Here is a 12,857-nt window from a genome sequence, read left to right on the forward strand (position 1 = left end):
ACTCTCTTCCGTAGGGGAAAGGAGATTGTTTTGTGTCTGCGCGCACAACAATCGAAATGCGTCTAGGGACAGGATAAATCCTAAATGCTAAAAACTTAGCTATTTCTCAACAACAGCGGGTAGGGAAAATCTCGAAATGGGAATTTTGGGCGCCGCATATTGGGCGCCTAGCATGTTGGACGCCGGAAACATTGGGCGCCGAGCATTTTGGGCCCCGGGAATATTTGGCACAATATACTCGGCCCAAAATGCTCGGCGCCCAAAGTTCCCGGCGCCAAAAGTGCTCGGCGCCCAAAGTTCCCGGAGCCGAAAGTGCTCGGCGCCCAAAATTCCCAGTGCCCAAAGTGCTCAGCGCCCAAAATTCCCAGTGCCCAAAGTGCTCGGCGCCCAAAATGCTCGGCGCCCAAAGGGCCCGGCGCCCAATCTTCCTAGACCGGGAAAATCTACGGTAGTCACTCTAAGTCTCTCTAAATCCTTAAATTTCACCACTTAATGCGCATGCGTCTTGGCGAAATAAAGAGCGATTAACATACAAATTGTCTTAGTTCTTAAACAACGTTATAGATCGCAATACTGCAAAACGGATATCTGTTGTATTGCCAGTAAAAAGGCGGATTTGAAAATAAATTTATAAATAAAGTTCCTCCTTTTCTTTTGAAGATACTTTTAGGACGTTGTTAAACTGCCTTCACGAACAACAGAAAAATATCTCGCCAGGTTTTTACTTGGCGTGGTTTATCGCACACTTGGCAACTAAATTGTTTCTCTGAAAAATGAAAAATTTTCTTCTGAATTCTCGTTGCCAAAATATTTTCAAATAAGGTAAGTTCTTAAGAACTGTAAAGGCAATGCGCGATTACAAATACAAAATTTCATTTTGTTTATGTGCGTGTGCAAATGGAAATTAATGCATGTACGGGAGGGTCGTGTTGAAGATGTTCCGTAGATGCGTTTAGGAGGAGGGATGTTTGGTACTCCTCTCTTTTCTCTCGCCAAAGCGGACTAATCGAAATTTGTGCGAACTGTGTGAATTGGGTGGAAGGAATCTGTTTCCATATCGCCTATCTATTTGCGTGGAAACGCCGGAAAGAAGAAGAAGATTAAAGAAATATTAAAAAGTAACAAGATTAAAATTTAACATCAGAGTGTTTTCTCAAACATTAAAATTACTTTAAATGTGATAAAATTAATAACTAACAATTTGAACTGCGGTAGTACCTATATATTGCAACTTTCATTCAATGTTTTAAATAGTATGCCAGAAGTAGTTCACAAATTATGGAACATTTAATTTTGTTTACCATTCGGTTGCCGAATATTTAGGTATTCGGCCGAATCGAGTATTCGATTTGTCTGCCGAATATGCAGTATGCCGTATACCACCAACCGCATTTTACTTTCGGAAACATCGATCTTCCATCGCTGAGCTGCTTCAGGCGACAACAAACAGCAGCTAGCATCACGAAGTCACGTGTTCTCGCCATCCAATCAAATGACACATGCCTAAAAGTAGTTTCCAAGATGCAGTCGCTCCTTTTCCTAGGATGCAGGCGCTCGTGATGGACGCATCAGCTTGTTTAGCCATTTTGGATCGGATTTTTCATTGTTGCCCTGCTAGGGTTACCACAGCAAAGTTTCGGGTTTCGCCAAATTTGCCGAAAATAAAACTTTATTTAATAAACAATCAGGGGCCTCAGTGGCCGAGTGGTCTGAGTGACTGCTTGACATTGGCACACTTGAGGCGGTGGGTTCGACTCCCACCCTCGATCCGGCTGTACCTTCCCCTCTTTATGATGTAAATTCTTTCATGTGTTGTTAATATGTGTAATAAAATATATCATGCGTAAGCGAGGCAAAGCACTCAGATTGTAGTCTTCATCAAAATAAACCTGTGCAATTAAGCATCGAAAGAAAGAAAGAAACAATCCACGTGCCGCTAATAATCGCTCGCAGTGAACAATCACCAAACGCGATTACTCGCTAGACAAGGCACCCATATAGGGCCCTTACCTTCACCCATTTGGGAAACAAGTAAATGCAGTGGCTATCCTCATCAATCTCGTTTTTTCCTATCGAAAAGGAAGGCCCCGATCCGTTATCTCTCATTCTTTCATTGCATTTAGCGCTGAATATAATGTAAGGTAATACAATAATATGGTCGTGGATTTCTTTCAGCGGTATATATGTAAAACCAAAACGTGATATTTTATAAAGTAGTAGGTGAATAAGTTGGTGGAATATTTATATTTAACAAAAAAAAGAAAAAAAACTGTCACGATTACAAGCGAATTAATTTTCTCTATGGCTGCAAAAATACCTGGGCTTGATTTACCTCTCAGCGAAAACGACGGAGCGGGTATAGAATTCGGAAATTTTCACATTCTTCATAAGGATCTAGTAAGACATCATTTTAGAAACTATTCTGATTTTCACGAAATTTCTCACGCTTTTCCTTTTTATTCCTTGTATTTTGTTACAGCATGGACGCTGTCGGGATATCAACCACTTTGAAGATTTCTCAAAAATTAAGGAAGGAGATTTTGGCACTTTTTGTAAGTAATTTTGGCTAATAAGCTCTCAAAATCAATTTTAATTTTATGAGGAAACTTCAGTTCCTTGAAAATGCATGATAAAGAAGTAGGGACATTTTTGTCCACTCTTCTACTTTTCTCATTTTTATCTAAAGCAAAAAATTGCATGAGCAGTTTGGTTTTCTGCCATGGGGTCCATTCAATATTTCTCATCATCCCAGAATTTTTGAAAATTTCAATGCCTTCGCTTTTTTGTATTATGTTTGTTACTGAACTTTATGACTTATGGTTCCTACTCCTTTGATACATTTGTCCACTTAGCTGTAATATAGTTTAGCCTTGAATATTTAATTATTTCATAAAATGTTACTCTTAATATAATTGCAAGTGAACGTGACTTTAGGTTTTTAAAATATTGTCAGAACGACTCAAGATGATATAAATGTTCTAACAAAAAGCTGGTTCCCAAATTCAACTAAAATAAAATGCATATTAAACATCAAGGAGTCTCAATACATTATATGACATTAGCAACCTCTGTTACAGTTTTTATAATAAATACTATCCAATATTGCAACTAATTTACATTGTTTTGTGTTTGGAATAAAAAACAAACAGTTTAAGGTCAATATAATATATTTAACTAAACAAAATATTAAATTGACCTAACTTCTTTTTGTGATATTTTTGCGAGAAAAATTTACATTTTCTCAAGCACCAGCACAACTTGAGTATTTATCATCTTTATTTTGTTGCTAATATATATTGTTTTCTTTTTTTTTTAATAAAAGTTTTTGGTTTTTTGTGAGTTTTCTAAAAGTGAACCAATGTACCTCTTGCTCTTGGTCTGAAAAAATGCTGCACTAATTTGTTTCCTTTACGAAAACAAAGACAAATGATAATGAACTATAATATGCTACTTTTAGGAGAAAAATTCAATTTATTGCTTCATTTTTCATGAAAAACATATTAGATGAATGTTACAGACTTAAGAACCAATGTTTAAAAGTTACTCTGCACTGTCAAAAAAATATTTTCTAAAATTAAATTTGTTCTATATATTATATTACTGTACCATGTGATTTCATTATAGGATTTTGTAGATGCTATTTGTTAATCATAAATTAAAATTTGTTAATCATATCCTCATATAAATAATCACCCAGGATCGAGTTACCCGCTTGTTTCAGCAATGAAACTCATGCCACTGCATGATAATTTGATAACATGTTTTGGTAATGTTTAACATGCAGGGAAAGGCTTTATTGTGACAAGGCTGAACTTGATCTGGTAAATTAACTGTTTTACTGGTAAGACTCATTTCAGGGGAATGAAGAAACGAAAAAATGGTCAGCAATCAAGGCTACCTACTGGAATTTAGGGTTACCATTTCAATTATAAAACTACAGTCAACGCTCGATATAACGACCATCTCCGTCCCAGAGAAAAAGGTCTTTATAACGAGTGGTCGTTATAAGAGGTATAAATTTAAAAAATGTACACCGGCATCATGCATGCCCAAGTAAATGCCCAAATGTTTTTTATCATAGGAATTTTTAGAAAAGTAGTGTGCAAAATATTATGACAGAATATTAAACAAGTTTTAAAGTAGAAAATATAGGGAGGAAAATGTTGCACACTTTCAGATCTGCTACTACTACTACTACTACTACCACAACAATTTCTGAAGATAAAACCAGAAACAGAGGTCTGCCTTTTTAACAGACGTGATTTTTGCAAATCATTATTTTCTGTTTCAGATTTAGGTGATAAATTGTGTTTCTCTTGCTTTCCAAAGAAACATTTAAAAGTCCCCCGAGAACCCCAAATCTTTAAAAATAGTAGATTCAAATACCAAACTACCAATACATCTGTCAACTCCCTTTTCTTAGGAATCTGGAATTTTCTCGATTTTTTCCTTCCATTATTTTTTCTGTGCAGGCTGTGGTGAATGGTAATCCCCCCCCCCCCCACCCTTTCTTAAAGTTGGATTTGACATTGAAAACTTCAGGCAGATGTCCGTAAACAATAATCAATGTCATTTTAAGCTACAAATTTGTTTTATTGGAAAGAACACAAGAAGTAGAGTCCGCTGATTCGGTCGCTGTATTGGATTAGACGATACAGAACGGTCGTTATAACGAAAGCAAATTAACATAGAGTTCATAAGAACAAAGTTGGGACTTCTACCACTGGTCGTTATAATGGGACGGTCTTTATAATGTGTGGTCGTTATAATGAGCGTCGACTGTATCACCAAACAGGCAATGGCTTCGTTCAAATGTGGGAGCAATTTTCACTCTTCATACCTTGACGGGTGACTTTCTAGTTAACTTTAGAAAGACGGAGGGGCCTTTGTTGCCCCTCCCATAGTTTGTTCAAAAACTCGAATGATATCTAATGGAGCTTTAAGTGTCACTTTCTGACTTTTCATTACATGACAATTTGAATGCTTGTTAAATTATTTTGTCATTCGCCTCATAGTACTGTAAATATTGATTCTTGGGAGACGGGAGGGGCTACAGTGCCAGCTAAGTTATTTTCCAGTGAAAAAAAAAAGATAATTTCTTCCTTTCTTCTAACTGTTATAGCATAAAAAATGCTATTCACTCTAGTTTAACCCGTAACTTCCTCTTTATGCTGCCGGTTGAATATCCAAAGGCTAGAATCAGTATACTAATTGCTTACAATCCAAACGGTAGCCATTGTTTTGGAAAAGATTTGCTAGTTCTACATTTTAGCCAGTAAAGATACTAAAACTGAAAATAATTATATACTAAGTTTTTAGAAGGACCATTCCATGGAAAATGATTTCCCCCCCCCCCCCCCCCCCCCCGAAGTGACATCTCATATATTTCATAGAAAATAATAATGAGAAAAATCTTCATTGCTTAACAAATTACAAATGAATGTGTGATTCTCTAAGCAAAAGATTTCAGCATTACTTTTTAAAATAATTACTTGAACCCTCACGTGTGGGCACAAAGGGACTAATTTTTCGTGGAATGGCCCAATACATATTTTTTTTCAATGCTTTAAACTATTGTTTCTCAACAAATGAAATATGTTTCCTTTACATTGGAACCTTAGCTCTCAAAATATACAATTTATTTTAACATTAGTATATTAAAAGTGAAAAAAAAATTAACTAATTCAACTGACTTTAGATGCATGAAAATAAATTTTATGTAACAAAATTATTGAGATAAAAATATCTGTTAGGACTCGACCAATGCATCGGCGCCGATGATTCAACAATTTAGCCATCGGCATCGGCGACCGATGCTAACTTGCAGGAAACATCGGCCCATCAGCCTTAAAAAACATCGAAAAGCCGATGGAATTGGCCGATGTTTCTTTCTTTTTTTTTAAGGACCTTTATTGTTTTACTTTTTAATACAAAGTAAATGGAGTTATTGTTTTCATAATAAAATTGTTAACTTAAACTTCAGTATGAATTTCTATTTTAGTCACCGCTGAAAAAGTTTTTAATATTGCATTCAGGTACCAAACAAGTTAATTATTGCGTTGTTTCTTGCGGCTGGACGTACGTATGTATCTCCCATAAGTCATAACTCAAAAATGGTAAGCTGTAGAAGGCTAAATTTTGGCATGTGGAGTGTGCGTACGTTCCAGTTGTGCACTTCTCTTTTTGTTTTCGATCGGGTGTTCTAAAAAGCCTATTCATTCATTTTTTGTGGCTATTACTTATTTCAATGCAAAACTAATATAGCGTTGCAGACTGACGATCATTTGGTGATATATTGCCGAATTGGAGACTATGGAAACAAATATGAGATGGCGAAACCAGTTTTGTTTCATTTTGTTAGATTCCCGTTGAACCGATGGTAATTTTTCGATAGTTGTAATATGAATCTTCAGTAATGCAGTCTTTTCTGTATCGCTTCTACAAGAACAGAAGCGATACAGAAAAGAGCTCGATAAAAATCTTCCAGGAGTCCTTCTAAAAGCTATTCGAACGTTGGCAGAAGTGCATAATCGTTCAAGGTGACTATTTTGTAGATAGATGTATTTTGGTAATGTGAACTATTCAGGGTAAGGTTTTATACAACTTGTCGTCGAACTTTTAGATCATACTACGTATGTATGAGTTTTCAACTTACTATTTCATAACCTTTTTGAGTGACTCTAGTTTACGCGCATAATGACATCACAAGAGAATTTGCGATAATAAGGTTAAACTAACTAAGGAGTGCTTAACTAAGGAGGCGTTCAAAATGAATATTTCAGTCGTCTTTATGTTCTTAGGTACAATGCATGTACAGATGTGCCGAAAAAACTTGTGAAGTTTAAATTGGGTGATTGTAAAATAGAAATTTAGGTCGAAATCTGATTTTTTTTTTGTGATTACAATGAATCAATGATCCTTTAAATCCTTGACAGTCTTATCAATTTATTTGTGTTAGATTTTTTTTTTTGCCATCGGCCTTCCGCAATCGGCCATTTGGAGGAAAACAATCAGCCATCTTTGAAGCATCGGCCCATCGGCCAAAAAATTTCATTGGTCGAACCCTAATATCTGTGTCAGGATTATCTTAGTATCAAATGTAAAGATTCAAAAATTTGCTTACCCCTGCTTAGTTTAAATGTTAAACAATGACAAAATGTTAGTGAGATTTAAAAGTCTTTTTGTCCCAGACGTGACAGTGGAATGACCCTGAAGTGATTGGGACTGGAGCACAGTTAAAATTTTCGGGGTAGGGGGACTTAACATGACTGTTAAGAGATCGTCTAATTTTTTACACTGCATTTAAACACATGCATGCAGTACATCCTCATTTATCCAGACTAACTGAGACCACAGGCAATCTGGATGCATAGAAATCTAGGTAATAAACAAAACAAATTCTTTAATAAGCATACTTATCTTTATTACAGCTAAAAACAATTTTTTGTAACAAAGTTTCACAGGTTCCTTCGCATACATGTTATCATTTATAGCTCAGCTACAGTGGTGTCAGACTGACACTCCTAGAACACCATGATGTTTGTCAGATTACTATAATTTATTGCATGATCTATTATGCAGGACTTGTACATTTACTGTAGAGTCTCAAAAATCTGAGCCTTGAAAGTTCGATGACTTCGTGTCTCACTTATATTTTACACAAGCTGCCTTGCCCGGCTTTGCCCGGTCTGCCTCAAAAATAACCATTATGCCAAGTGAAGTATATTCAGTAACCAGGCTTAAATGAAAAGAAAAAAAAAACATCATGCAAAATTTTCCCTACAAACAATGACGACAGATATTAAAATAGTTTTAAGAAATTAAAATAAAATGAGAAAGACGGATTTAAAAAGCGTAACCATGGAAACGCAAAATAAAATAAGTTTAAGAATTGAAAATGAGAAAGATGGAAATAGACAATGGATTCAAAAAGGGTTATCGTGGAAACGCAAGGTAAAATGGTGAAAAACTTGAGTAGAGAACAGATTTTTGAACTTCATTTAATTTGCTTGTAACTTTTTTTCTAACTGAGATAGAGGGTTCAACTTACGACCTTGGGTCGAGTTAGATCTGGAGTAAAAAAAGCAGCTCTTTCCAATGGTATCAAAAAGAAAACTGCGGGACAATTCCTTCCCTTTTTATTGACGGATTTAATGAAGAAAGTAGTGCCTAAATTTCAACTAAGCCTAAAAAAATTCGATCTTTAAACATAAATCATTCTTGCCGTAACTCCATTAAAGCATTGAAACAATTTGTGTAGAATGCGGAAAATTCTTCCCTTTCCAATGATATATAATATTAATATGTGCAAGTAATTTTTCACCCCCATATTCGGGAATTTATGTGAAAATTGGGCCTAAATTGGAGGAAAGAAAGAAGCATTCATCGAAATTTTTTTCGAATTGATCTGCAAACCTTTTCAGGACTTGAAGGAACAAATTGTGAAAATTTCAGCGAAATCGGCCGTATAGTTCTTGAGTTTTGCGGGTTCAAACAAACAGACGCTTTTTGGAGACTTTATTTTATACTATGTAGAGATTAAATTTTTTAGTAGCTAAAAAATATATTTTCAATAAAATGTGAGAATATATTTTGCTCCTGTAAAACTTATTAACTACCTATGTAAATAATAAAAAATACATTGAGAGTTTAGTTTCAACAATACCGTGTGGCACAAAATACAAAATGTTCATCAACTATGGATTAAGATATGGATTAAGAGATGCCTCTGAGATAATAACTTGTTACATAAAATGACATTTATATGTCACAAAGAATTTGTTAACATCCAATTTGCTACTAAAAAACGAGGTGCACAACTTAATGCCTCATGAGTTGCATGAATAAAATTTAAACCTTCTACAACTAACTGTTTTTGTGTTATCCATGATACATACATATGAACGCTCGTACATTGATACAGGCGCAGGGCCGGCTCTAGTAGTTCTGCCGCCCTAGGCGATATTGACAATTGCCGCCCCCCCATTGAATAATGATAATAATAATAATAATAATATAAAATAATCATGTATTAATGAAATAAAAATAATAGTAAACTGCTTGAAATTAAAGTGAGTTTCTAGTTAAATTCTGAGTTTTTAGTTTCTAGTTAGCGGGTGACTGTATTGTAGGACTGTAAAACTTGGTGGCAGAGGGTATCATTTTTGCATTATATGTAAATAAACAGCTGCCACTATTAAAGTTCAAACCCTAAAATATATTTTATTTTACAACTAAACAAATTTGATCCGGAGATAACAAGGTTTCTAATATTGATGAAAAATAACTATTAAATGTAATTTTTTAAATGACATTATAGTTATAAACAGCAAGCAGTGTATATTTAGTAAGACTTTATATTAAGAATTTTAATCGTTAGTGTTTCATTAATGATGTTTAGTCGTCCGCTCAGTAATAACTCTATTTTTTGTTCTTTGATTTTAAACTGGAATACATTATGAATAAATAAGCATTTAACAGCATGACTCTACTTTCTCATTCAATCCCTTTTGAATTCAATATCATTTTCAAAGCTAGAATAATTTAGTACTTAAGAAATTAATTAATGAGGGGAGAGGGAAGGTAAAAAATGCAAAAAAAACTTCAGTCCCTTCAATAGAAATGGTTGCCTCCTGTAACCTTGAAGTGATATCATTCCATTTTCAATAAATGAAAGTCTGGAAAATGTTTTCCTGTTAACCCCTTGAGGACCAGCGCATGGAAAACGAAGCGCAGCTACGGGACCGAACGTTCCAAAATGGAACGCCGCCATCGGCCCGAGCATTTACAGCAGTTAAGCCTAACTGAACAAAAATATTCATATAAAATCAGCATCTCAAAATAATGACTTGAAATTTTAAATTTGCTGTAACAATGTACTACTGATTACTAATTATTAATATAAAGACAATTACATTATTAGAAGGGAGTGAAATAAGTAGAATACTAAAACTTTAACTATGTGCACAAAGTTAAATGATATGTGCACAAAAACAAAGTTAGAGTTAGACATCGAGAGTGTGCAATCAAAGAAAAAGAAATGTAGCAAAAAAATATGTTCCTTATGTAAATTTAATTAAAACAACTTAGGTCAACGAATTTAAACTAGTTCAATTCCCAAGCAACAAGTCTCAAAATTGCTTCATAATTCTCTCGAAAACATTCTATTTCACTCACTTCGCTAACCATTTTTATTGCAATGTTCCAGTCTCCAAATGAAAAGGAATAAATAAAGAAGAACAATATCAGAAAGGATTCAAAAATAATCATAAACTTCAGTGCCGCTTGAAATAATTAATGTACTCTCATCGAACGGGGAATCCCAAAAGTCTGGAACACATACGCAAAAATATTTTAACCTTCCTCCCCTCCCCCATAATTTATTCAGCTAGATGTATATCTCTTTCAATTACTCGTCACAAAAAAAGAGAAGCAAAGATATAAACAAGAGCAATTGAGACCTCATAAATCATATGCGCAGAGCAGTGATTCACTGATGTTTACATAAAAAAAAATCTATCCCATTGAGAGGCCCAAATAAAAAACTAAAGCCTGTACATGAAGGTCAAATACCATGTGACTCGAATAAGATCAAAGTTATAGCCATTTAGCGCCATCTATTATCGTTTAAATATTCATTTAATTCGTTCCGTTTCGAGAAAGCGTATATGTGACACTGGGACGTCAGCGTCGATCAGAGCGCGTAGCGGTTACGTGCCGCTGGGCTGATAAGCGAGGAATTGTTGCGTAGCGTCCGCGTGACGCTGGGTGCGAACGGGTTAAAGGAGGCTTCAGTTAAGAGTCTCGTATAAACAAGGTTATATTGTATTTCATTAATTACTATGTCGAATGCTTTTTTGTTACTTTAAAAAGCACCTTCAAGAAAATAGAAACTACATACTCCCTCTGTGTCTAATTAGACACTACAGTTTGGTGGTTGGCACTTATCTGGTGAATGCTGTGACATTTTTTTTTCAACGCACTTGACCCTCTCTCTTCTTTAGCCTCGAAGTTTTACGCTTCCTCTTACCTCCTCCTCACCTCTTGTCACAAACTTCGGATATGAAAATGTGAGGATAATTTTATTTCCATCAGTAAAATTAACTAAGTTTCATAGCTTGAAGAACTCACTTTACAAGGGACCCCTTACCTTGAGGGACTCGATATTGGCAATATTTTGAAATCAGCACAATTACGGGCTTGTCTTGGATGATGTTAAGAGGAAGGGATGGAGTTAGAAACCACCTTTCGGGATTTTTTCGATATTGATGTTTCAAAAAGGCAATTTTAGATGATCTTTGGTTATATAAGGAAGAGGAGCAGTTTGGAGCCTTACCATCGAGCATTTTGTAATCTTTAAGTCACAAAGATGTATTGTGATCTCTTCTCTGTCCTATTCTTAGTTTATTGTTTTTTGAATCGGACAAACTACTTTAACACAAGATCATTTCATTCCCTTTGAGTTTATTTTAATGATGTTCAACTGTATATTGAATACATACTACAAAAAGAATGCTGGAGTTTCATATGGCTACCATTTTTGGAGTATTGATCCTACAGCTCTCCAGCAATGATTGAATGAAAGTGCGAGTTGTATAGTAACAAGTGGCTGCTTCACTGACATCTTAAAGAGCATAAGTAGCCTTTTTGAGGGGACAAAAGAAATTTTATATATTTTTTTTTATAAATTACCCTATTATTTTCCCCCCATTTTTTTAAAAATTACCTTTTGTAATAGCTATGTGACATAATATTCATACATACTAGTACAAATATTTATGTGACATCATGTGTAACATTGCAAAGCATTTTTCCTTTTTGAATTGTTGATTTTTAACCCCCAACACACAAAGGAAGGATGTTATAAGTTTGACATGTCTGTGTATCTATGTATCACTGTATCTATGTTAGTGGCACTCTAGTGCCTAAATGGATGGATCGATTTTGAAAAAAAAAAAATTTTTGTTCTGAAGGAGAGTTGATCGAGAATGTTCTTAGATTACTGAAGATATTAATTATAAACCTCTAAAAGAGGTTTTTCGTGACTTTTTCTGTGAAAACATATTTAAAATTTTACAAATTTAGTACCAAAATAAAGAGTAATTTTTTCTGCGTTTGATAGGTTGTTTAGAATTTCCATGTTGTTACTAAGCAGATTTTAAATATGGCTAAGCCTTTATTAATGCGATTGGTAACAGAATTCATTGTTGGCCAACACGGAAGTTAAACGCAATGATTGAAAATATTTTTCTGCTGCCAGTTTCTATTTGTCAACAAACAAAATTCTTGTAATTGATTTTTAATGATACAAGGCTTTTAAAAAGATTTTCAATTTTCCCTCTTGATTCTACACTTGTGACCCAGTCAGTTTTTAAAAAAAAAATTAATCTCTTTCCCAGATAGCGCTCGTGACAAAGAAAAGAACAAGTGGGTTATCATGAAATCTTATAATTTGGACAAGGATCTAAATTCTGGTAAGTTAGTACTGAAATTCTTTATAAGTAAGTATTTAAGCATTTTCCATTATCTTTTTCTTTTCTATTTCTTTTTTATTGATTTTATTTAGTAAAGTGTCTTTATAATGCCTACATGTAAACTGCACAGCAAGTTTTTGAAGTAAGCAGTTAAAGTTTTGCAGTTATAAATGCCCTCTATTCCTCTTTCCAAATACAACTCTGTGGAAAACTAAATTTTGAAACAATTTTACATCTTTCCGTTTAACTACTTATTGATTTTTGGAGCATACAGGTGCGTTGCATTTTCACGGAATTTTCAATTATGATTTGAGGTGATCAGGTTGCTATTGCTAGTTATTTTTTTTTGTTGCCATTTTTTTATTGCTTCGTTTCTCCGTGTGG

The 12,857-nt window shown here is 34.5% G+C and overlaps 1 protein-coding gene across 1 annotated transcript in view; it reads left to right on the top strand.

The window, feature by feature from the left end:
* Positions 1–2,088: 2,088 nt before the first annotated feature.
* LOC129229764 (cyclin-dependent kinase 10-like) overlaps positions 2,089–12,857 on the top strand; it is a 58,342-nt gene continuing 47,573 nt past the window's right edge. Inside the window, exons 1-3 of the mRNA XM_054864136.1 lie at positions 2,089–2,397; positions 2,480–2,552; positions 12,399–12,473. Of these exons, the coding sequence (XP_054720111.1) occupies positions 2,302–2,397; positions 2,480–2,552; positions 12,399–12,473 (244 nt within the window). The 5' untranslated portion in view covers positions 2,089–2,301. The remainder of the gene's footprint in view (positions 2,398–2,479; positions 2,553–12,398; positions 12,474–12,857) is intronic.

Source organism: Uloborus diversus, chromosome 9, assembly GCF_026930045.1.
Source record: "Uloborus diversus isolate 005 chromosome 9, Udiv.v.3.1, whole genome shotgun sequence".
In the NCBI taxonomy this organism is placed as follows: Eukaryota; Metazoa; Arthropoda; class Arachnida; order Araneae; family Uloboridae; genus Uloborus; species Uloborus diversus.